This window comes from Thermobia domestica, chromosome 2, assembly GCF_964235325.1.
Source record: "Thermobia domestica chromosome 2, izTheDome1.hap1.1, whole genome shotgun sequence".
Lineage (NCBI taxonomy): Eukaryota > Metazoa > Arthropoda > Insecta > Zygentoma > Lepismatidae > Thermobia > Thermobia domestica.
The window spans coordinates 50,123,381-50,151,195 of record NC_137455.1 but is presented as its reverse complement, the minus strand read 5'-3'; the positions used below and the strand labels follow the sequence as shown (position 1 = coordinate 50,151,195).

At 36.0% G+C, this 27,815-nt stretch overlaps 1 protein-coding gene across 1 annotated transcript in view; it reads right to left on the bottom strand.

Annotated features, from left to right (window-relative positions):
* Window positions 1-8,400: 8,400 nt before the first annotated feature.
* LOC145672000 (inosine-uridine preferring nucleoside hydrolase-like) overlaps window positions 8,401-27,815 on the bottom strand; it is a 45,157-nt gene continuing 25,742 nt past the window's right edge. The window contains exons 5-6 of the mRNA XM_081741182.1: window positions 26,354-26,493; window positions 8,401-8,799 (exon numbers count right to left, since the gene is read on the bottom strand). Coding sequence (XP_081597308.1) covers window positions 8,464-8,799; window positions 26,354-26,493 — 476 coding nt within the window. The 3' untranslated portion in view covers window positions 8,401-8,463. The remainder of the gene's footprint in view (window positions 8,800-26,353; window positions 26,494-27,815) is intronic.

Here is a 27,815-nt window from a genome sequence, read left to right as displayed (position 1 = left end):
GTGAAAGTGGTATCGTAAAAAATACTGACAACCACCTTCAGCACAGAGATAGCTACGTTCCGCCCATGAAATCATCACTGACTACTATATATTAAACTTACCCTATGTAAATTACTGGCACAGTTCCCGGGAGAATGAGGGGAACGTGTACCCCATCTTGGAACTGGGGGGGGGACTGTCCTCCCGAATAATCCGATTTGAAATGTATTTTTTGGAGGGAAATGTGATAATTTGTGTCCGACTGCCACAAAAGAAAGTAAAATGAAATTGATGTCCCTTGCAGTATAATATACAACAGGTTCGCCTCAGAAATCAGATTCATCTGCCGTAATATGAGTTTCATCTCCCCTTTCCCCAGGATAAGCCTCAAATCTGCCCGCTTCCCATTGTTGAAGACAACTCTGCCGCCCTGAACCTCTACGGCATTGTTTTTCAGCTTCATAAATATTTTGAATATCGCTTTTAAAAAAATGGGAACTGTCTTACCCCTCCCTCCCTCCCAAGGTTGCTCCAATGACGCAGAGTGAAAAAAAACAGGCTAAAACAATGCAATAATTACCAGTCGACCATTTTGTAGCCAACATACTGGCGTGATATTCCATTCCTATGTAACAGCGACACGTCTAGTGTTATCGTTCATCAGTAACACAGAAAAGACAACGGTGACGTATACAGGGTGTTACAAAAATTTGTCACAATACAGTGTGCTTGAAAAAGGACTCCCTAGTTTTAATGTGTCCTAGAATCTGTACAAAGTGACATACACTATTCTAGTTTGTGGCGTTTGATTCATCAACTCTCCAAGTTTGGCTCCCCTGCAGTTGGCAGGTCTGCTTGACCTTGAGACGGCACTAGTGCTGTTTTTTCACTGTTTCCTCAGTTCAGTCCAGGCAGGCGTGCAGAGCAGAGCAACTCAGCAACAAGGTGTGCTCCGCAATAGAAAGCGCAGTGTGTTATTTGGCTTATAACAGTGCAACGTAATTTTAGACGTCAGTATGATGGTGAAACACCTACGGCAAAAACTATCCGTCATTGGCTAAAGTCTTTCAAGGAAACCGGTAGTGTTTTAAAAGCAAAATCACTAGGTAGACCGAGAAGTTCTGAAGATATTGTTGAACAGATCCGTGTTGAAGTCTACCAACATTAAACAAAACTTGAAGGAGTTCTCTTTCATGATATGTACTCATTGGTGTAACTTTTCATTCATTTCCCAATTAAATTTATACTTGAAACTATGGAGTTCTTTTTCAAACACCCTGTATTTTGGGAGTAGATTCCTCACAACAAAATAAAAAAAAAAGTTCCTATGGACCTGTGGTCGGAAATGCATAATTTCGTAGTTAAAAGGTGCCGAAAACGTGAGAAAATGAACTTTAAAGGTCTATAGTTCCACTACTATAGGACCGATAAGTCAGATCAAGACATCACTGAGGAACTAATATGTGAACTATCCAAAATATCCATCTTTCAGAACCTCCGGTACTTGCACAATCATTTTTAGAGAGGCTGTTTGGGAGTACTTCATCACTCTCCACCTACCTACCTCTGTAAAAATTGGTGTGCAAGTACTGGAGCATTCTTAAACATGAATATTTCGATAGTTCACATACCAGTTCCTCAGTAATGTTTTGACCCGACTACGATAGGTCCCATAGTAGTGAAGCTATGATCTTTTGAAGTTCATTTGTTTCACATTTTCGACACCCTATAACTCCGAAACTATCCACTTTTGAGCACAGGTCCATATGAACTTTTTTTCTTATTTTGATGTGAGGAATCTGTTCCTAAAATGTCGTGACACATTTTTGTAACACCCTGTATATGAATGACACATGAATTGAAAATTCATGCAATCCTTTTTACAGAAATCCCTGTGAAATCCTCTGACGCATCTCCCATGTATTTTTGTGTGTTTCTGTTATTGAAACGAGCATTGGGCCGGCGAAAGCCGCGCACACTAAACAGTCTTCGGAAGTTTGTCTAGAACAATGATCACCACTGCACAGTGGTCCAAAAGGCATGATTGTGTGAGCGAAATTCAAATCATGGTGTATGTTGTTCCTATGTGGAAAACATGATACTATAACATAAACCCAACAAAAAAAATCGTAAATTATGTCCGAGAACCAGATCCGTAGCCATGGGGGAGGTACGGGGCACGTGGCCCCATATAGGCGAAATGAATAGAAATAAACAGAAATAGATATATATGTATTTAAGAAGTTTGGACCTACTTACTTTACCTTAATCACTCTCACTACTGTGAGAACTGTTTGCAGAGAGGTGTGTATCTATTACGTCCACAGAACTGGAACTACATGCATATGTACTTTTCTGCTGTGTAGGTGAAATTAGTAGCTGAAGGACATCAGAAGAAAGTGTAGCAAGCTTCTTATGGGGTAGCTTCCGAAGAATGGAAATAACAGGATCTGATGTTAAAAGCAACCGATGAAAGAGGTCCATATTTCCTTCCGTTCTTGATGTCTTTCTGATATGGTCTTCTCTGAAGCTTTTGACATCTTTGAGTCGCGCTGTCAGAAGCGTACAGATGATGGCCTGTGATTTTGCCAAATGATTGTTTTCTCCTTTGCGTTTGATGACGTAGCGTATAACAGCAACGGAACAAGAGATGTAACAAATATATCACTGTCAATTATAGTCCCTTCAACACCTTTCTGCTTGTACGCAGACTGTCCACTACTACCATCGAAGCCCCATTTACAAAAAATGAAATGAAATCTTTAAGTTTTACGTCCCACGGTTATGCCGGTTAGGCTAAAGGAGACGGTGATGATGAGAGATGAGTGAAATGGTGGAATGAAGAAAGTGGGAGGAAACGGGAGAACCCCGAGAAAACCCACGAGCGCGGTGTTTGTCCACCACAAAGTTCACTTGGCGGGGGCTGGGATCGAACCCGGGGACCCCAAGCACCAGAGGTGAACGCTCTACCACTGAGCCACCGCGCCCCCCGCCCCATTTACAGAAAAGGGTGAGATTTCTTACTTCACTCTCTTCCATCTGAGTGATAACAGCCATCTGAACTTGCAAAAGTCGATTAGCTGTGTGATCTAAAAGATCTTGTAGACTGACTTCAATTGCAGTGTCAGTTGCAGAGACAGACGGAGGATTTTTTTTTTCTTTCTTCGAGAACTTGGTGGTAGGATGGATACAGGTCAGCAGCTTTCGCCTTAGCTTGGGCCCGAAGTAAGTTGTATTGGTGTTTGGTGAGCTTTGCTTCTACTATTAGTGACAAGGCTTCATCTGTGGTATACGATACCATTCGCTGATCAGCCGTAACAGTCTTCCAAGCTTCTTTTATTTTCTTTCGGTCTTGTTGTCGATGATGGTGTTATTTCTTTCACCAGGTTTGATGGTGTGACCTTTCCTTCTTAACGGAGTTTCATTTGTGTTGCATAAGACAGAACGTCAGAACCATACGACTCACGAAGTTCAACGGTTTTCCTCCTCTTAACAGATTCACTACTTTCTTGAAAACATTTAACAGGTCTCCCGCTGCCAGACGTAGTTGCACTTTCTTCAGCTTCAGTTGCTAGCTCCAGAAATGGTAACTTTGCAGGTGCATTAAGCCAATCAGAATATCGTTCAAGAAACCAATCAACCATTCTGGAACAATTATCTAGTCGCTGGAAAATCTTGGTGCAGAACAATTTGCACTTTTCTTGCACTGGTCTTGCACTCCTTGCACTTTTCTTCATTATCCTGAAAAAAGTAGATAATAAACATCACTTTCTGAATTTAACAAGCACATTGGGTATAATCACAAAGGCTAGTGTGTACAATATCACAGCAATTAGGCCTGAAAAGAAAATCTGCGTTAGATTGCGATTTCCACTGTTGCACGTCCTATACATACTGTTCTCAGACCATTCTCCCTCGAAAGTACAGCGAACGACGTGCGGTTTAGTAATTCACCTATCTTCCTTCTGATAAAGACCAAATGAAAAGCGAAACGTGTCAAGACAGTACATAATGCGGATCTAGTATGGGTCCAATTATGCATTGTTTTATGTACTGACCCATGTTAACAGGTGACTAGTCTGAAAATGTGCAAACATGTGCAACAATTTTTGTTATGTACGTTACCTACACATATTATCCTTTACACCCATGCAGGAATCTTACTGGTACCTCTTGGTACTTTTTTTGTAACTCAATGATTTATCACCACTACAGTGCATTTCTCCTACTACTTATATGCTAAGATTTTATACGACATTATTCCTCCAGGTTTGTTTCTGGAGAGCAGTTATATACTTCCTCTCATTGCTACTTCCCTGTAGTTTCTGTTTCATGGGGTTTCCCGTTTCGTTCACTTGTGTTCTCAAACGGAGACGCTGATTGGTGCTGTAGTATTGCTTCCAGTTCCTGTACAGCAAACTTCTAATTACACATTACACAAACTTTACTTCTCTACATGTTCGTTCTATTCGTATTTAAAAAATACTTAATGCTGTTTTTGAATGCACTATTGTATGGACTAAACGTGTATGCTACTCCCACTCCATACTCCAATACTTGACATTTTGGATTTTTGAGCAGGTTTTGCGGCGTTTCGGACCACTGTGCACTGGCGTATTTACGATTTTGTTTCGGGGGGGGGGGGGGGGGCTTCGCTAAATTTATTCCTCGAAATGTGAAAACTATGCAAGATATTTTATTTACTTTAATATAGTAAATAAAATTTCGGGGGCTTAAACCAGAAAGTCACCCCTTAAATACACCACTCGTGATCACCAAACCGTGGAGCTACTAGTAGCTCGCGGAGACATTTTCGGTAGATCACGTTAATACTTCGGTTGACTAACCTTGGCTCCTTTAAGATGAATTAATTGATTAATGTAAGATTTTTTTTTTTCAAGTTGGTAGTTCTTTTGGTTGGTAGATCAAAGTAGGATTTTAAAACGCTACGGTAGCTCCAAAGCTTCGTAAGTTTGACGAACACTGGTCTAGAAGAATGAAACAGACTAGATCAAATTGTGCTTCAAAACAGTCTCTTTCACTCGATACTGTGATATAGGGCACTAGCCAACAGTCAAGGGTTGCACATCGAGCACAGCCGCTGGTGGCGCCCCAGTGTGTCTTAAGCTTATAAAAGTGCCAATTTCGTTATCATAAATCCGAAATAACCTTCTGTATATAGTAAATACGTCACTAAAGAATATACATAGACTAAGAACATTTCAAAATACTGTATTCCGTGTTTGAACTACTAAAGTAGGGGGCAGTTCGAAAGAGAACGAGAGCGGAAATATTCCTTGAAATTTTATCGTAAAACAAATTACATTTTTTTTCTATATCTTTGAAGTTGCAAGAGATGAATCCTCAAGGAAAAGAGAGGTAAATTTACCAGGAAAGGGAAGATCATCATAAAATTCTTGGCCATACAATAGACTGGCTATCAGCGATTGTTTTTAATTATTGAACGTTTTCTAGGAGTTCCATTAGAAAGCAATTTGTAGTGTATAGAGAGAGAGAAAATAATTTCAAGTTCAATTTTACAAATGATTTCCCTCCTGGCTCTGTAGATAATGTTCGCGTCTTTGGCGCGGGATACCCGGGTTCGATTCCCGGTGAGAGTTCATGTGGACCCACTAATCTGTAAATCCATGTCTCGTATAGCCTCGCTGATAAAAGGGACAATAAACTCAAATCTAGAACTTTGAAAATGTTTTGAGTGAAGGTTCACTACGTTACTGGCTTATGACTAAGACATTTTGTAGGGATATTATTGTTTACAATGGTGTATTGCACATTTATTTTGAAATTCGAGGAAGTATTTACTGTACTAAATACATATGAATAAAAAATTTTTCTACTTTCTTAATGGGTCACTAAAGCATTGAGCGAGGGGAGAGAGAAGATTTCCGAGTCCGTTTCTTCTCGAGTGTCGTATTTCATAATAATTAGAGACCGGATGTTTAGGCACTAAAAACCTGTAAAATAGGCAGGCAAATAGGCACTAAAAATTTTAAAAATAGGCAGTAAAATAGGCACTGAAATGCAACTCGAAATAATGAAGATAAATACTCAATACCATTAAAAATAGGTTCAGGTCATAGATAATGTTCAAAGAATATAGAAACATACCTGTTTGTTAATATCTTATTTTATTGTACATATAAAAACGAAGCTTGTTATGCATTCATACATACTGGGTGAACCTAAAAGATCTGCACATACTTCAGGAGGTGATTCCTGATATCAAAAGAAAACCTGTTACATGATGCATATCAAAAGAAGGCAAAAAGTCCTGTTGCATGTTGTGGAATTCCGCGTCGTGTACGAGTGACAGGGGTGCCATCTTAAAATTGAAAATCGTATTCTGACAATTGGAACGAGACATAAAAGTGTGCACATACTTCGGGAGGTGTTTCCTTACATTCAAGAGGACTTTTTGTCTTCTTTACATGTCACGAATCATCTGTCGAAGTATGTGTACGATTTTCGATTCCAAGTTGGCACCTCTGTCACTCGTACACGACGGGGAATTCGACAACATACAACAGGACTTTTTGTCTTCTTTTCATGTCACGAATCACCTCTCAACGTATGTGCACACCTATCTGTTCCGTTCCAATTGTCAAGATTTGATTTTCGATTCCAAGTTGGCATTACTGTCACTCGTACACGACACAGAATTCGACAAAATACAAGAGGACTTTTTGTCTTCTTTTGATGTAATTAATCACCTCCCAAAGTATATGCACATCTTTGAAGTTCACCCTGTATGTACATTGTAACGTAGCACGTGTTTGTATTTACAAACACTTATTATACGCATGTATGCGTCTTTATTTATGTTGTATAAATTATATATTTTCCCAATAAAGGCTTATTTTAAAGAAAATCCATAAAATAGGCAACATTAGGCACTAAAGCAATTATTTAGGCAGTAAAGGTCGAAATAGGCAAAATAGGGAAAATAAAATTGGCTTAAATCGAAACTATAACCCCCCACATAAACTTTGAAACGTTGTTTTTGATCATATCTTTAATATTAAAGAATAGGCATTTTGCCTAACATCCGGTCTCTAATAATAATCATAAATTTTCTGCGGAGACATTTTTTGTGTAAGGTCGTCTAAAAAATATTGAGCCTTTCGCACACGAGATGGCGTTATTATCTCAAATCTCTAGGTATGAGTCGCAGCGGGTTCGGCATAACACCATTTGACAGCGAAACCAATAGACGTGAAAAAAATTAGTATTCTCAGTATCAGCTATAAGATATTCCGCAGTGAAGTTGAGTAAATTTCTGAAACACTCCGCTATATTTTATAATTTTATTTCTTATAAAGGCACAAACGCTGTGCGGGTTTGTAAAGAAATTTGCGTTGTTTGTGGGCGAGATACCGTACCGATGTCCAAGATGCTTCTTGCAGCGGGCGAACAACCACAGCAAAAGTGAAAGAGATTCAGGTAAAAGTCGAGGAAGACCGGTATGTATGCATTCACGACATCGATAATGACGTAAACATTCATAATCAAACATTATTAAACTATTTGGAGATAGCTGACTACATAAAGAAGTTCGATGTTTGGGTGACACACGATCTACCGAAAACCATTAAATCGATCGAATTTCCATCTGCGAATCTCTACACTGAGAAAAATTCGTTATCCGGACAGCAGTATATTGTACAAATATACGGAATCCTTATGTTTACTACATAAATCAGTATGGAGTATACGATCCATATGTTACATACGCACTGCATTTTATCCCGCTTAGATGTTACATCATGCCATTGCAGGATGTTTCACAGCTAATAGTCTTCCGTATATTACATAAGTATACATATGTTACATACGTCAGCTATATGTTACGTCCATCTGAGATCCTGATCGCCTATACACAGTTCTTTTATTCGTAAGAAAAGTAGGTTTATTTGGAACACTTACGCGGAAAGTACGTATAAAATATACTTTTTTAGTTATACGTTTGCTGTACGTTAAGTCCAAAAACTTCAGGATTTACACATGTAGCCTAAGTTTTTACGTACGCCACCAGGGCCGTACTGCGCTCACCGGAAAAGTACTTTCCAGAGGGCCCACTCACATGTAAGTACTTCCCCCTCTACCGACAATAAAAGGAGTCCGGGAGTGTGACTCGGATCAAGTATGCTGAAAAGTCTTAAAATGCAGATTTAAAACCTTTTTTAGGCAGTAATTTCTCCCCTGACACTGACTGATCTGACGTAATGCCCAATCCTCCATTCTTCTGTTGCAAGTGTACAATCATCTGCACAAGCTCGATTACTTCATATCTCCCCCTAAAATAACAATGCCTTAAATTGAGGTAACATGACGGTAGGTTTCAAAGCACCCACCGTACAGTCCGGAGGTAGCTAATATAATGATAAAACATTTCAAATATCAGTCTTTTTAATTAAATAATATACAAACAAACAAACAAATTAATTAATTATATTGAAATTCCAGTTAGTATAAGTTATGTTGATCCTGCAAATAATCAATTAAAAGTTGTTTATATTTTGCTACATTAATCTTCTCTATAGCATTTATATTAGAACTTCTTTGGGTGTTATTTAAATAGTCAATGACTACCATTCCTCTAGTGATATTTCCTTGAGTTTCAACCATTGCGATGTATGGATTAGAAACCTGCACAATTTCTGGCTGAATTAAGACAGCAGCTGACATAGGATCTGCAAATAACCAATATTCTTCGTTTTGCATCTTCTCCAATCGTTCGACTCTATTCAGCAACTCTATCTGAGAACTATTCACCTTTCCCAGCACAGTAATTCTCCATTTCTGACAAAGTAATTTACAATAAAAGTAAGTAATAAAATACAAATATATTAAAATAATCTTAATGATATAAATGTCAAAGTATCAAACACAGTAAAGCTAAGAATTTAAGAATGGACAGAACCAAACCAGGTGTACCGAAATTCCAACTTTACTTTTGTGCTGGTTTGGAGAGTTTTGACAATAGTACAATACTGTACATGTATACGAATATACCTGGTAGCTACAGTCTAGGAAGAGTTACACAAACATTACGGGCAACATTACAACTCAATATATTATATAAGAATCAAAATGCAATATTTTTCTTGTTCAGCATTTACCAGCAACTGTGAGTAGAACAAAAAGCTTCAGTTCAGATACTGGAGTGTTCTTTCGGTTGAAGAACTTGATTTTTTTTAACCTTGCATGTTTCTGATAAATTATTGTACATCTATTATACTATTTTAAATAAATGCTATGGAATAACCTAAACGTACCGTACATGCTAGAAAAACTATGTCTTTATACTGTACATCAAGAAATATTCATTGAGGAAAACACAGCAACAATACGATTAATAGTAGAGATGAGTTTGTCTGGTTTCTAAATCTTTAGTTAAATTAGATCACTAGTTTCCAAACTGGGAGTGTGAAGAGTAGTCAAGGGGGCCCGAGCTGCTGACAGAAATAAACAACGAAATTATATTTTTTAAAAAAACTATTTGTTCTGACCATTTATAATTTAGGTTTAGCAAACCTTAATAGGCACGACGGGCTTGAGTACTAAATACTAAAACTGACCACTGGTCTCTTTTTACATTATCTGTAACTCCTAGTTTTTAAACTTATAGTATTGAGGAAGTATTAAAAAATGTGAGTTATATATTATCAATGCATAACGGATTTACAAAGATCCAGGGATGAATAATTAATTACGCTGTTTCTTATGGGTATTTAACAAATACTCTATTACGAGTGTTGTAGCAAAGAGGCCATAAATTACTATAAATGCCATACAAACATAAAATAACTATTGAGTTACAACTGTAGTTCTATAAGAACCACACTCATAAAAATAATACTACAGTGGTATATAGAAGTCTTACTGGAAACATTTAAATTGGTGAGATAAACTTAAGCACCTGGAATAAATAGTTCGATGTCTATATATGTCGATGACGATTTTGTATACGTCAACACCATCCGTGGGTATGTAAATGATTCGAGTTGCAATGATCTGTGACCGTTAGAACGCCCAGCAGAGTGCATTAGTGCTCTTCCTACGTGATTATATTATTTCAGCATTCCCTCTGACTTGAATGCATCACAAATTCGAATGGAAAGGGTGTTATATAACGCTGTTGTATACTCTCCTCTCCTGATACAAGTTGACCCTTAACCATTATAACTGGTCCTCAATATCCTGGGTATTGGCATTGGTGTGGATTTCATTTTCAACCTGATCCCTTGTGTGTACTATTGGGGACAGATTGAAGGATCTTGTTGGTCAATGAAGTACTTCAATATAATGCACGTAGCTCATAGAGACACGTGATGTGTATGGACAAACGTAGTCCTGTTGAAAGATTATACGAATATACTGTTTTATTTTAGGTAATACAAGGACGCAGGATGTCCGTGACGTACCATTGCGCCGTCAGAGTTCCCTAAATCATTACCAGAGGTGACCTGAGTGACACGAGTGACATCAGTACACTAGTGACACCAGTGTGCCTTTGCCCTTGGAGTAGTCATAATCGCAAACAATGGTCATCGAAGTGGTGCTGAACCGACATTTAGAGCTGAAAGTGCTACATTGCTGGTCAGCAATCATGCTTCCCAGGTATTGAACCGCTCCCAATGTAGCCACGTGTGTTATAGCGTTAATAGCAACCTACGAATGGGACGGTAATTCAGTAACCCGGTTGCTCCAAGTCATTCACCAGTAGTGCAGGATGCCTCAGAGTGTTGTATTGAGTCCACTACTTGTATCTAGAGATGCAAGTGCTCGGAAAAAAACCCGGCTTTTTTGGAAAAAAACTTGGTTTTTTCTGCTTTGCTTTTTTGCTTGGGAAATTTTGGGCTTTTTTCAAAATACTGCTTTAAATTAATAAAACAGACTGTGTATCGCTTCTCTATAACACAAAAAATCATTTAATTAGTGGTTGATGCTGATAATAATATAAAACATCGAAAATAAACTATGTATTTCGAAAAAATATTTCAAACAATTTTTCTTCAACATATTTACATTATGAATTCCACAGGATTAACCAATGTATATAATAAGAATTTTTTAACCTCCTATATACAAAAGTAAGCAGAGTTTGTAACAGTATGGATTGGCTTGAATTTTTGAACCAACCCTCGTATTATTTCAACGTCAATTCTTGGAAATAAAATGCGACTAATCAACAGTTGAAGGAGAACAAAGCTCAGGAATTTCTCTCCCAAAAGGTAGCTCATTTTTCCAGACAGTCTTGCTTCCCCCCGCCAACCCATATATGGTTGAGGTATTTAGCTACTCTCGTGGTATCCGCCCACGCAGAAGCCCTCATGACGATGACAGATTCTTACGTGACAATGTGAAGTCTATCAATAATCGTCGATTGTACTACTTATTCGAACAATTAGTTTTTTCAATGTGATTTCTATTAACCTATGGACCATTCACTATATATTATTAGCAATAGAATAAAGTCAAAACTTAATGTTTTCTACGAACTATATTTTAGTTTAGTCAGTGTATTCTTGCGCTGTGAACTGGCAACTATGTGAGGCGTGAGGAGAAGCGTGTGTGTTTTTCTAGCCACCATGTGAAGTACAAGGTACCAAGTTTCTGTCTTCACTTAAAGTATAGACATACGTAAAGTTTCAGTGTTTAACTTCCAAATTAATGTAAAATAATTTGTGGAACACAACGTTCGAATTTAAACAAACAAATTAGTGTCTTTTCACATACTAGTGAATAATGAAAACCACATTAAAATCAACGAAGAAACTTCTCTTTGATTCGTCGTGCATTGCAGAAATGAAACCATCGAGCTGTTATCTTCAAGTAGCAATGCAAACGAAATCTTCCTTATGAACGTGTGTGGATGTTCGTTGTTACGTCCGTCAATATCGTCGTGCGCGTTTATAGATCGTCGCGAAATCGCGCATTAGGGCCAATTTATCGTTGAACAAAATATTATTTACAATTTGCAAATGTTATTATTCTTGAATCATATGTAATCCGTACAGTGAAAGTGAATGATAATATAATGTTCGATTACAATTCTTGTTATTTTTTTAAAAAGTGAAGATAGTGTTAACCAAATGTGTTTAATAAGTTATTTTTTTCTTTTAGCGGTTCAAATGTGTACAAGTTAAAGTGTATGTGGCATAAAGTGTTTGCCAGAAGGTAAGGTATCAATACGCGGTGAAGGGCAAATATTACTTTCGTCTCCCACTATCCATCTGGCGTAAATCATCGCATGGCCGTCCTACCTTGCACTTTTTACAGGTATTGACCAGTGTATCTTGAAGCTGACGCAGCAGCGACGGTGGGTAAACGGCAAATGTCTCTAGTTAGTGTAACGCCCGAATCTTAGGACCGTGGAGGAGTGAAGATACTTGTTTATTGCCAGTCTCTTACGTCACTTTACTAATTTGTGCATTTGAATGATGTTATAAAGGAGACTTTGAGAGATCCAAGGTTCGAATCCCAATATTATTATTATTAGTCGGTCTTCTCGAACTGGAACAAGCAAGTATCGAACCCCATTCCCCTTATATCTGACGCACCGAACAAAGACAGATGCTTTAGTGGGAAGAAAGCGAATTTTTGAACTTCACTGTTTTATATTCAATGCCACCCCAGTGATTTTTGTGTTGTGTTTTGTAGTATAATATTTTACAATGTCAAGTCCTAACGAAATGGAAATACTGCTTGAAGCAGTACAAAAGCTGTCCGCAGATTTAGCTAACACTAACCAAGTGATAAAAGATAATCATAATGAGTTAGTTAAACAAGGTAATAGTGTAAAAGCAGAAATTACAGAGTTACGTGAAAAACATGAATTTTCAACTCAGGAACTTACGACTGGTATACAGAGAGTAGAAGCTGAGTGCAATGCTTTTAAAGTAGAAATTAAAGTTGAAATTGAAAATTTGAAATGTGAAGTTAGGGATTTTAAGGCAGAAGTAAATGATCGTTTCAATGAAATGAAAATTCAAATGAACAATCAGCTGATTGAGACACGGAATGAGTTGTCATTAGCTATCCAGCAGGTTGAAGCCCAAAGTTGTAGTTCACTAACTCAAATGAAGCATGATTTTCAACAGATTTCTAACACGTATGAGTGTAAAATCGTAGATCTTGAGGAGAAAATACGTAGCAATCGAAATTCGTTGGTAGACATTGAAAGTAAAATTCAAGCTCACCAAGCACAGGTAGTCCAGTGCATGCAAAAGGTAACTCTAAATGAAAGTAGTGTAAACAATTGCGGCATGGAAGTTGATCGAATTAATCAATCGTTACTTTTTCTCAAAAATACAGTAGATCGTTGTAATAACATTGTAGTAGAATTAACAAATGATAGGGAAAAAGAATCAAAACAGTATGTTCAAATCCAGAGTACTGTTTTGGAGGTTAAAAGTGAAATTGGTAACCTCAAACAAGAACTGCAAATGTTACAAGCTCAACTAAGCTTGACGCAAAAACAAATTCTGAACTTGCATGTGGAATCTAGACCTAGTAGCATTGCTAATACTCGTAGTGTAATTAATTCACTATACAGTAGTGTAGCTAACACCTCATCAACTCGAAGTTCCACTAGTCGTAGTAGCAGTAGCGGCACTAACACAAGTTATGAAGCTAATAGTAAACCAAAATCTAAAAGCAAAAACCGTAGTCGCATTCATCATAGAAAACCAGTTCAGATTACGAATGCTAGGCCCATTAAGCGTAGTGATATTGAATCGTTTGAAAAGTTCTTAGGACACGAAAGTGAAATCACAGCTTCAAACTTCTTGGAACTGTTTGAGAAAAATGTCAAATTAATGCAAATTCCTGAAGAGCAATATTTAGATATTTTAGATTTTTTGATGCAAGGATCTTCCAAATCTTGGTTCCTTACTCGTAAACCTGACTTTAGATCATATAGTGATTTTGTTTGTGCTTTCAAGCAACAGTTCGAATCTCCGCAAGTCGTAGCTGGCAAAATGTCAGTATTGCAATCCAAAAGGTACGACCCCAAAGCTGACGGTACAGTTTACCAATTCGTAGCAGATCGCTACCATAAAATTCGAGAATTGAATGAAAATGTTAGTGAAGCTTTTATTTTGAATACAATTAAATTGTTATTGCCTAATTATTTTCAGAAACAATTGGTTTTGTTACCATCTTTGGATTTGCAAACTATGTTAAATGTTGTTCAAAATCTTGAAACATTGTCAAAAAACAGTGACAATTTTAGAACAAATAGTGGATTTCTTAAGAAACAGATTCGTGTAAATCAGGTTAATGTCCAAGAAAATGAAAGTAATGAACATAACCTTAGAGAATCACAACATCAAAGCAAAAACAAAGGTAAAAAGCAACCCCACAGCAAAGGTAAAAATCAACATCTTAAGAATAAGAACAAACCTAGGAACATTCATTCTCAGCGTAACCCTGAAAACGATAATCAGTATGATAGGCAAGAAGGTATACATTACACTGAGACTAGGCGCGCTGATGATGGTGGGCATACGCCTCAACCATTTCCAACTTTTTATTCTGGTAACCAACCACCTTTCATTTCAAATTTTAATCAACCTCGTACCTTCCCTCCTCCTACATCATCAGGTAATCAGAGTAGACAAACACCGTTAAACTAGAAACGCTCTGCCGAGAGAGTGCTTCTGGTAGAGCTTATGAAAACTTTAGTAATAGTCACGATTTTAGTAACGAAGATGCACTCACCCCAATTTTTCCTGTGGAATATGTAACGTTGAGTAAAAACATTAATAATGTTGTTAATTGGGACTTAGATATTTCTGAAGATGAAATAGAAATTGATGAAAATGTAAGTAAGGGTAATAACACTCGCACTGCAGAAATTTTTTGTAAAGTATTAGATACTCAGTTGAAAGCATTGTGCGATACAGGGGCATCAGCATCCCTTATCAGTTTTGATGCATGGAAACGTATTTCTTCCGTAATTTCACATCCGCAATTAAAACCTGCACCACATATTCTCTTGGTAGATTATTCTGGTAAAAGAAAAAAGCAGGTTAAGGGTGAAGTAAATATTTGTGTGGAAATAGAACACTTGATGTTCGACATAAGAGTTCTGGTAGTAGATGAATTAAACACAGGTCGTAATTTCCTCACAGTCGCCCATGCGATGATAGATTTTTCGAAAAACGTAATTAGTTTTTCTGACGGAAAAGACATCATTGTTGTTCCTATGCTAATTGAAAAATCACATAAGAAAATAGTTGTCAACCTAAGAAGATTTTGACTTATGCTGATCGAATAAATAAACCTGTTGATACTGAGTTAGGTATTTCTGTAGAAAATATTAACTTGTCAGATGACAGTTCAGAGTTCGAACCCAATCATGACTATACATCTTCAGCATGTCCTGTAATTAATAGTTTGGTTTCACAAAAAGGTAAATTAGAACAAGAGTGGATCCGTGTTTTACATGAACGAGATCAGGCGTATTCACAGTTGAGAAAAGAGTCGAAAAATTTTCGAATAAAGGATCGTAACATAAATCAAGCAGTGGAAGAGAATTTTTTACTCGAGTATTATGGTTTACAAATGTCAGAGATTGATAATGAGATTCAAAATGCTCATGGTAATATCCAAAGTAAACAGGAAAATTGTGGGGACAAGGTATCAAATGATAATGTTATTTTTGAAAATGTGTGTGCTGTAGCAACAATAAACGAAATTAGGGAAAAGGTACGTGAATGTGATCATTTAAGTAATGAAGAAAAACAGCAATTATTTGATTTGTTGGTAAAACACCGTGATATATTCACAGATTATCCAGGCAGGTGTAATTTATATGAATATTTCATAGACGTTGACACTACTAACCCCATAGTAAAACGGCAATATACGTTACCCTACCATTTTAAAGAAAGCATTGACAAGCAAATCGATGAATGGTTAAAAGTAGGTGTCATTGAACCAGCAGTGTCGATACATAGCCACCCAATTTTCTGTGTACCTAAGAAAAACACAACTAAACCTAGAGTTGTAGTTGATCTGACTGAGCTGAATAAGCATGTTAAATTAAAACAATTGAAAGTAAATCGAATTGATGATTTATTGTTGAAATTTCAGGGTGCTAAGTTTGTAAGTTCAATTGACCTTGTGTCATCGTATTCACAAATTCCCGTGTCTGAGAAATCTCGTGATTTTATTGCCTTCTCTTGGAACGGTCATATGTACAGATTTACTGTTATCCCATTTGGATACATAAATGGTTCTGTTGCTCTCATAGATGCATTACAGAAGGTGTTAGGTTATGCATTGTATAATAAACTTGTTTCATATATCGACGATTTAAGTATTCCAACTTCTTCTTTCGAAGAACAATTACATTTATCAGATCAGTTATTTACTAAGTTGAGTGAAGCTAACATGACTGTTAATCTTTCAAAATCTTCATTTTGTAAGACTAGTTTTAATTTTTTGGGTTTTGTCGTAACACCTGAAGGTATTTGTAAAGATCCTTCTTACGTAGAAGTTATTCGCCAACTACCTCGTCCAACCAATATAAAACAATTGCAACGAGTTTTAGGTCTTTTCGAATGGTGTTCCAAATTTGTACACAAGTTTGCTGAACTAGCTGTTCCTTTATTTGAACTCATCCAGAAAGGGAAAAAATGGATTTGGACTCCAGAATGTGAACATAGTTTTCAGTCCCTTAAAGACAGTTTGGTTCAAGATGTATTACTCACTCACCCAAAACTTGATTCTGATTTTTCATTGATCACCGACAGTTCACAAGTGGCCGTGGCTGGCATACTTTTTCAAGAAATTGATGGTAAACGTAACATTATTGGATTCTGTAGTAAAACTTTAAATAAAGCGCAGCGTGCGTATACTACAACTGAACAAGAGGCGTTAGCAATAGTGATTTCTATTCGTAAATGGGGACATTTACTGTATGGTAAACATGTTAAAGTGTATACTGACCATAACTCTTTAGTGTACTTACATAAGATTAGAAATTGGAATTCTCGTTTAGCTCGTTGGAGTCTCGAATTACAAAGTTTTGATTTAGAAATCATTCATATTCGTGGAATTGATAATAAAGCCAGTGACGCCTTGTCACGTATAGTTTTAGCTCCTAAAACTGAAACTCATACGGTGAATAACCTTGAAGTGTTACCGTCATTTTTCGGAAACATGACCATACAGGAACTAATCGAAAAACAACGTGAACATACAGAATATGATTCAATAATAAAATTTCTTCAAATTCCCAATGACCCATACTCTAAGGTGAAAAACCGAAATCTTGAAAAATTTTATAAACTTGACAATGGTGTACTTTTGAACAGAAATTTCCATTTCCCAAATTCTTGGAGAATTTGCATTCCACCTTCATTAGTTCGTACTGTTGTAGAACACATGCATTGTCAACGAGGTCACTTTGGAATTGAAAAAACATTTGGTTTTGTAAATGAAATTTGTTACTGGAAATCCATGAGAAAAGATATCAGTAATTTTATCAATGATTGTATTGTATGTAAAGAAACGAAAGTAGAAACATCACCTCCGGCTAGACCAATGGAAAGTATTACTGTTAATGGTCCTCGTGTACTCGTTTCAATCGATATTTTAGGACCATACGTTTCTTCTTCCTCAGGTTATAAATATGCATTGTCAATTTTAGATGTTTTCACTAGATATTACACTTTGTATCCTATGCGAAATGCTACCACCAAATGTGTATTACGTTGTTTAGAATCGTTATATTTTTTGCACTTAGGTATTCCTAGTGCTATTCTGGTTGATAATGGTAGTTGTTTCATTTCTCGAAAATTCAAAGAAAAAATGTCAGAATATGGAATCAAAATACACTATGTAACAACATATCACGCTTCTTCTAACCCAGTTGAACGAATCCATCGTGAGACTAATCGACTGTTTAAATTGTTTTGTAGTGAAGATCATACTGCTTGGGAAAAATTCATTCCTCAAATTGTAATTTTGTTAAATTATTCTATTTCAAGTAGCTTAGGTGTAAGCCCTGCCAGCTTGCATTTGAATGTAAAACCCTCTGAAACAGTATTTAAGCATTTTGGTATTGTGGTCACTGAAAAGGACACAGATGAATATGTTTTGTGGGATAACAACTTAGTTATGGCAGATCTGAAAAGAACTGAAATAATTCGTAAAAGAAATGTTAAGCATAACCTGAAACAAAAAAGTAAATATAAGGTAAAAGAAAATGATTTAGTTTTCTTGAAGCAAACGAATTTGAGTTCAGCCATAGACAAAAGAATTTCAAAATTTCTTTCTCTGTACAAAGGTCCCCTGTTGTGTTCTAAAAAGGTCTCAGAAAAGGTTTTTGAGTTAACGGATCCACTCACTGGTAAATGTTTAGGATTACATTCAGTTGACAGATTAAAAGTTTGGAAACCTACTAAAGAAACAAAGAGCATTTGGCTTAATTTAGCTACTAAACACTGTGGAACCAAAAGTGATGAAATCCTAAAAGAACAGAGTAAAAGCTCAGAGTTGAATAGTTGTATTGAAGAAGTAACCTATGATTCTATCAATGCGGTAAAGGTAAATCTTTCAAACCAATGTGATTCCAAAATTAACTCCAATAGAATTGGTAAAATTCTTGATGAAATGTTAGAATTAGATTCATATTTAAAATATCTCACTGAATCATCATGGTGTAACGTACATAACTTAGAGTTTGCATTGACAAATTTTATTAATCCTCTCGTTTTGTTTAATTAGCATTCTGGTAAGATCACAGTGATCAACTTAGAATGACTGACTCCTACTGATGTGGTGGGCTACCGCAGCCTTGTTTTCCAACTAAACACGCCTACGTGGTGAACCACTGAGTCACAAAAAAAAATCACAGAATCAATGTTCAAACGCAAATGTGAGATTAGTAAAATGAATACTTACGTGGTAATTGTTAGCAACTATTGTTGCATTTACTTTGTATTAATCTTTTCGTTGAATACGAAAACATTTCAAGTAGTACTTGAAGACATTGAAGCAAAGGTCCCTCCACTATTATGGGTTATCCATATTATGTAATGCCCGGAGTAGGCAATTTTCTTATTAGTCCCCTCTATATTATTTTTGAATTTTAACCAAACATTCTATCTTTTCACTTTGCTTCGGGGATGGAAACCTATTAATAAATAATTGGGGTAGGGTCTTGTGAATTTAATGCAGGCAGTATATTTTCATATACTTCGAGCGTGACGAGCTCGCATATGCCTAGTTTATTTCATTTCATAGTAAATGAAATATTTTTAGTGTTATATTTACTTATGTGCCTTTACCATGTAATTTTAATAAAATATGAATTTGTTTGCACTATATCATATGTTTTAGTTGTGTTGAATTATTTTGAATATTCTTAGTGAATAGTTTGTGTTGATATGTCAAAGAACATATACTTTTGAATTTTACGAATAATATTGGTGTTTCAAATATAATAAATTTTTATGCATTTAGGCGTAAGGAATATTTTATCTTTATGAAAAGTAAAATCATAATAAATTGAATTACTTAGTGATATATGCTATTTTTGAGTGATATTATGTGTTTATCTGAAAATTAAGAAGTACTATTGCAGTAAATTTACCATTTCAAATTTATTGGTATACATGTAGTTTGTATTGTGTATTTTTAAATATGGCATTGAATACGATACCTTACCAAATGTAATGCTTTATTGAATATATTATTGTATTGAATATATTAATATGTTTGTGTAATTTAGTTTGAATTTTGAAAAGACATTATGAAGTATAGTGTTGAATAGTACTTTGAATTGCTAGTAATTATTGATTTATATTCAAATATTGAAATTATATTTGTGTTTACATTTCAAGGAATGACTGAAATAAATGTAAAATATAAACAAATAATAAAAATGAAAGGACTCAAAAGACATTTACGAAATGGCCCTCGCGTTATCGTAAATGGCCCTCGTGTTCGTTATTCTTCGAATTTCGCGATCATGTGCGTTCGAGTGAAGCTACAAACTGTTATTCTTCAATGTGAACGAACTTAAAATGACATTAACCCTCTATAGACTAATGAAGTGCTGTGATTGCTGTTGTGTTGCAATGTGGTTAGGAAGATTTGGATTCCAGGGTTCTTGCCCACTTCTGTAATACCTTCAGTGGACAGTCCGTCGGCCCCCATATGTAACAGTATGGATTGGCTTGAATTTTTGAACCAACCCTCGTATTATTTCAACGTCAATTCTTGGAAATAAAATGCGACTAATCAACAGTTGAAGGAGAACAAAGCTCAGGAATTTCTCTCCCAAAAGGTAGCTCATTTTTCCAGACAGTCTTGCTTCCCCCCGCCAACCCATATATGGTTGAGGTATTTAGCTACTCTCGTGGTATCCGCCCACGCAGAAGCCCTCATGACGATGACAGATTCTTACGTGACAATGTGAAGTCTATCAATAATCGTCGATTGTACTACTTATTCGAACAATTAGTTTTTTCAATGTGATTTCTATTAACCTATGGACCATTCACTATATATTATTAGCAATAGAATAAAGTCAAAACTTAATGTTTTCTACGAACTATATTTTAATTTAGTCAGTGTATTCTTGCGCTGTGAACTGGCAACTATGTGAGGCGTGAGGAGAAGCGTGTGTGTTTTTCTAGCCACCATGTGAAGTACAAGGTACCAAGTTTCTGTCTTCACTTAAAGTATAGACATACGTAAAGTTTCAGTGTTTAACTTCCAAATTAATGTAAAATAATTTGTGGAACACAACGTTCGAATTTAAACAAACAAATTAGTGTCTTTTCACATACTAGTGAATAATGAAAACCACATTAAAATCAACGAAGAAACTTCTCTTTGATTCGTCGTGCATTGCAGAAATGAAACCATCGAGCTGTTATCTTCAAGTAGCAATGCAAACGAAATCTTCCTTATGAACGTGTGTGGATGTTCGTTGTTACGTCCGTCAATATCGTCGTGCGCGTTTATAGATCGTCGCGAAATCGCGCATTAGGGCCAATTTATCGTTGAACAAAATATTATTTACAATTTGCAAATGTTATTATTCTTGAATCATATGTAATCCGTACAGTGAAAGTGAATGATAATATAATGTTCGATTACAATTCTTGTTATTTTTTTAAAAAGTGAAGATAGTGTTAACCAAATGTGTTTAATAAGTTATTTTTTTCTTTTAGCGGTTCAAATGTGTACAAGTTAAAGTGTATGTGGCATAAAGTGTTTGCCAGAAGGTAAGGTATCAATACGCGGTGAAGGGCAAATATTACTTTCGTCTCCCACTATCCATCTGGCGTAAATCATCGCATGGCCGTCCTACCTTGCACTTTTTACAGGTATTGACCAGTGTATCTTGAAGCTGACGCAGCAGCGACGGTGAGTAAACGGCAAATGTCTCTAGTTAGTGTAACGCCCGAATCTTAGGACCGTGGAGGAGTGAAGATACTTGTTTATTGCCAGTCTCTTACGTCACTTTACTAATTTGTGCATTTGAATGATGTTATAAAGGAGACTTTGAGAGATCCAAGGTTCGAATCCCAATATTATTATTATTAGTCGGTCTTCTCGAACTGGAACAAGCAAGTATCGAACCCCATTCCCCTTATAAGTTGGCAAGAACCGTGGTTGTTTTTGAAAATGCCAAAAACCCGTTTTTTGGGGGATGTTTAAACCAGGCTTTTTTGGTTTAAACCAGGCTTTTTTGACTTAGATTTTTTGCTTTATGTATTTATATTACATATTCACAGAAATAAGTTTGTTTCGCCTTGATGTTATTATGCAACAGCGGGGTTATGCCGAAAGAACTCCCATAAGCTTAAAGAAGTGCGGTCAGTAAATTTCTTAAGTTGAGAATCTCCCGCCCTAGCCATTGGGAAAATCTCGTGATTACTTGAAATGTAAGACAATAACGGGAAAATCCTGTTATTGCTTTGCATGTAAAATTTAAAGGTCAACGTACCATAATCAGTACGCTAAAACTGAGGTATTAAATTACAAATTTAGTACCGGTACGTAGATATCATTGAAAGTCTAATCCAAGCTAATGTTGGAAGCTACGTAGGCAATCGATAAATTTTGCCAATTTCTATCAATATATTTAAGCAATATTGGCTTCTTTATAAAACAACACGCATTTAGGCATGCAGAAATATACAATTTGATTTGTTTCGTATATTTAGGCTTAACATCCTTACGAAATACCGAGGTTATCAAGGAGAAGACTTTCGCTTAAACTGACATCCGAACCGCTACTTGGGTTACGCATGAAAGAAGGTTTGTGGTTCGACCGAGAATTGAACATGGGACATCTTGATTAAAAGGTGAAAGGGAAATAAAACTATTGCAGGTGGTTTGATATCTGGAAACGTTACCATGAAATTCACACGATTCGCATTTTTCATTCTTTTTATTTTTGTGGTTTAAACCAGTTATTAAAAAAAAAAAAATGGTGTAAACCAGCCAACCCTAAAAGTAAACACTTCTTTTTAAAGAATACACAAATAACTAGCAAAATAGTATGTAGTATTTTTACTTCAAAATATTCCATACCCTCTTTTTGAAACAAAATAAAATTAAAATAAAACATAAGAGAAATACTTAGATTTATATGATACACTTAAAGGCTGCACATCTAGAGCTTTTGGTTCTGTATATTCTTGAAATTCTACAGTTAAGTTTTATAGAACCACCATCACAGTTTACCCAATCCTCAAGTTTTCTGAATTTTTAACAAGAGGGATTCGACATATCATTACGGAACTCCCCCCCCCCCAAAAAAAACTACGGAATATATTTAAGTTAAGCTAAATACAACTCCACAACAAACATGACTGAGTGATTAGCTTTTGCGCTTCTATCGGGAAGTCCGGGATTCAACCAGCATTCGACCATTCTGACAAAGCTTTTCTTCATTCCATCTGTGAATGTAGAAATAGTGCGTGTACTGTGAGTTGGGCGACTTCCTTTTTTATTGTTTTTAAATCGTTATTATTACTAATTACCAGCAGTGACGGTTTTGCGAAGGTTAGGGGGGCGGTCTTTCGGACTGAAGCCCGTTCCCCAAAGTTACGGAATGTCTGCAACAAACGAAATATCTATTATTTATGCCTTTACTCATAACTTTAAGCTCCCGTCAAATAAAAATTACGAATGTTTAAAAAACTAAACATTAGTAAGAAACCCTTCCCAAAATACTTTTCTAAATCCGCCACTGATTCTCAGTATAAAATGATTTTTAAAGTTGTATCCGGAAGATTATTGCTAAACATATAAACGAAACGAAATATTATGCCTGTACTCATAAACTTCAAGCACTTCCCAAATAAAATTAGGACTTTTTAGGAAACGAAACAATCAGAAAAAAACCCTCCTAAAGTACTTTTCTAAATCCGCTACTGATTATTTGTATAAATTGGTATTCAAGGTTGTGTCCGGAAAATTATTGATAAATCACTTCACAGCTACAGTATAACAGAAATATGGAAGTACGGCTTGACGGATATATTGAAAAACGTACGCTTTGACGGATAAATAGAAAAACGGGCAAGTTTAACTTTTGCGCTAGAAGCTAGAGTACTAAAAGCTCTTAGAAATGAAACACGGATGACAAACTAGAGAAGAAAAGAGATGTCGATAACTCAAAAGTTAAAATAAAGTTAAATAGCCTCTAAAATTACCCTCAAATACTACATTCTTCATGTTAGCTTTAATTCGTAAAACACGTGCTCCATCCATCTTGATGGTGAATTTCAGAGCGAAATATCACATTCAGGTCATGGAATTCTTATCTAACTATAGAATATACTATAAGAAAGCTATTTAGATAGAAAAATCATGAAGTTGAAAAAAGCCAAAATTTCCAAAATTCTCGTTTTTTTTCCCAAAAAGCCGGCTTTTTATGTGAAAAAAACCATCGATTCAAAAAAACCGGCTTTTTTGCATCTCTACTTGTATCCGAATGGCAGGCGTAGATGTGAAGGAGTTACGGTGTGCTTGGTGGCCAGTACACAGATCCTACCTTGGTATGATCAAACTTAGTCGACCGGAACCCTGACGATGCGTGTGGTTTCCGACACGTTTCCATTCAGTCCAACACTGGACCACTGTCACATCTGAATGACTCGATATTGCACAATTCGACCAGCCAACCACATGCAGACCCACAATGAGACCCCTTTCAAATTCTATCAATTGTTGATAATGTCGTTACACAATTGATAGGCTTTCATAGTACTCAATAACCGGGTGATTAATGAAAGTGAATAAATGTGAAAGAAATTGATAGAATGAAAATGTAGGAGGAAAACGGATAACCTCGAGAAAATTCATGGACATGATATTTCCACCACGAACTTACTTTGCTATGGATGTTACATATATATCAAAGCTTAACCGAGAGACTCTGTAAAACTCCTCGTTTAGAATAATGTCTTTGAGAGCTTTGTTAAATCTCTTTGTATAGCCTTCATTCAAAACACTGTATTGTTTCCATTAAGGGAAGATGAATAAATATGAAATAACGTTTGAAATGTTTAGGACATGGTATCTTGATTAAGAAGTGTCACACCAGGAATCAAAGAAATGAATTGTTGGAATTCAAGTAGTACTATTGAATATCATCAATCAACTATAAAGTTCTTCTGTAATGCTGCAGAGATGATATTTTGCCTGTTTATGGGTCGCTGGGACCGTCTGGGTTTGTCTGGGTCGCCGAGCCTGTCCAGGTCAAACCCAGTCTGACAAGCGAGGCATAGACCTAGATGACCCAGACAAAACTCGTGACCGATGACCCGTTCCATCTCTCTGCTAAAGGGTGTTCCATAAAGAATGCAGCTTTTAAAATGCCCGCCATTTCTGTTCTAGTAAATTGGCAGCACTGAACGTTACACGATTTCCCATCTGTTGTCTTTGTGGTTAGTTGTAACGGAGTGCTGATTGTCATCTGTTTTCTGTACGGGTAGTCATGGAGCGGTTGACGACGTAACAGCGTGTTGTCACAATGAAACCTTATCACTAATGTGGTGAATGAAGTGCAGAGACAGTTTACAAACTCCGTAGAATGTGTAGTCAACGTAAAATGCACCGAATAATTTGACTGATGAGACTGATCGCTAAATTTGAGAAAATCGGTTCGGTTGTGGATATTAAACCCTTGGAGCGTTCTCTTGTTAGTTAATTGTTCTGGGAGAAACATGGCATTTATCCCGAAGTTGGTCGTCCGCCTGGTTTTCGACAAAAAGCATAATTAACCCTACACCACTCGCGCGGTGTTAGATATCAACAACCCTCGCGTGGGGTCACAGTGACCCCACTTTATATTAAACGTATTTTTTGTAAGTATTGTATTTGTAAGTACGTACGAAAAAAGTTAATAGCATATTTTTTGTAAGTATTGTACTTTTAACATGATTATATAGTGGGGTGGCCGGGTCAGAATTGCCAACTTTCTAGGAGAGCCAAAAAAATATCCCTCTGGGGTCACATTTACCCCGCGCGAGGGTTGCAGGGTTAAATAACAACTATGAAAATTTAAAAGTCGTCAATTTTTAGGACCGCTTTAAAAGGCTATAATAGAGTATGGTAGGGTGGAGTAGAGGAAAGTAGGAATAAGTAGGGTAGGATAGGATCGAGTTAGCTTAAGATTAGGGAAGTTTGAACCTATTTTGTTAAACTTAATAGTGTAGTTTCTCGTCTCTGTGTAAGGCTAGTAACTGGAGCGTCTCTGTACATCTGGAGCCATGTTCAGAATGCAAATGCTCGTTACGTTCCCACAATCTAAATGCACGTTACGTTCCCACGATGCGGTAACCTTGCGCGAAGTAGTTCCTTCCGCATGCCAAATAGTTCTGTGTTTAAAACTGCTTATAAAGAAAAATAAATACAACTTCCCTTCTCCTTACATGATATCAAGCGCACAAACGAGCAAATGATCTATTTCTTTCCGGTAAATTTTCGAAATTTTGCCAGAAACGGATGACCAACTTCGGAACTTAACGCGGGAACATCGCCATCATGAGTGATAATATTGCTGTAACATTAATTTTAATGTTATGTTTAATGTTTAACATGCTGCTAACTTAGTTATTTTTAGAAATTTAAATTGACAAACCTATTGCAAAATTCTAAATAAGTGTAATAATATAAACCATGTTAAAACAAAACCCACATTATTCAAAACCATGTTATCTAAGATATTTTTGTCCAACATTTTGAGGACTTTTGCTCTGTTTAATTCCACCATATCAATATCAGTATATGCTTGTATGAGATTATGTTAAATTACTCGCACCCTTCGCCACAACTAATTACGAGCTATGAATAAATCGTATATACCTACCATTGAAATTAGATTTGTTCGTGCAGGTGTTTCCCATGGTAACATATGAATGATTTGTGAACTCTCACTTAAGACAATTTTTGCAGCTTCAACATCCTGGTAAAAGTTAAATTCTGCTCCAGGAACAACGTTGCCCATTCCTGAAAGAGTTTTCTTTTTTTATTTTCACACAAAAGCAAACAAATTGGATGATAAGAAAGCAACAACACATCAAATATTTCATCCAGATATGTGTATTAAATAATTTTGTATAATCGTAAACTGTTTAAGGCCAGGTGCATATTGACGTTAGGAAGGTCAGCCAAACAGAGCAGCAAATTATAATATTAGTCACTCTATTTTGTGTCCAAATTTAGGCCGCCCGAATATTGACCAGAGCACAGGACAGTCGAGAGCCAAAGGTCAATATTGGGAACCTGCTCACCCAAAATTTCGACAATTTTGAGGTTTTAATATTTAAATTGTAGTTGCATATATCCAAATTTCGGTTGTCCCATAAATTTGGTGAGATTAGTCTATCATCTACTTAAATTTTAACAAGATTCGCTTTATTGCGTTCTGTTGTTAAATTGTATATTTTGCACCCTAATTATAATAGACTCACCTAAATTTGATACCGGTTATCTATATCATACACTCAATTTTAGGCAATTTTAATCCATTCACTAGATGAAACAGTTGGAGCTCCTTCGTGGCTAAGCGGTTAGCGTACGCGCCTTTGGCGTGGGAGACCCCGGTTCGGTTCCCGGCGGGAGCTCATGTGGTTTGGATTCCACGTTAATCAGTAGGTCCCTTCTCATATAGTCTTGCTGGTGAAAGGGAGTTAAAATCAAATTAAACTCAACATTAATTGTTTCTTAATGCAAATCTTTAAAAAAAAAATCTTGGCAGTTCTTGCACCCAAATTTCGGTTGACCTACCTAAATTTCATTCATTTGAAGTTTAGCGATTTTATTGCCCTTATAAGATTATATTGTATCATTACAACTCCTTTTGGACCATACATTTGGGAAAAAGTAAAAGATAGAATGTTTAAAGATAACTTCTAGTCCTAAAATTTTAGCTGTCCTATTCAAATTCCAAAATTCAAATGTTAGTTGTTCTGTTTATATTTTGGTTGGAGTTCGTGATTGGCCAATCTGAATTTTGATAATTTTGTCTTTCATGATTCGTAAGAACTATACTTAAATTTTGATGATTCTAGGATTTATATGTACAAAATTTAATTTTGGTGAAACTAATGTTATTTTTCAGATGTGTTTTACATTTCTGAGATATGTTAACCCTAAAAATTTAAAAACTTAAAACTCTTTATATTCAGACTATGAAACCTTATATGCATGTTTTTTTTCAATATTTATAATGAAGTGTCAGACTGATATATATATATATATATATATATATATATATATATATATATATATATATATATATATATATATATATATACAAAAATTGCGTT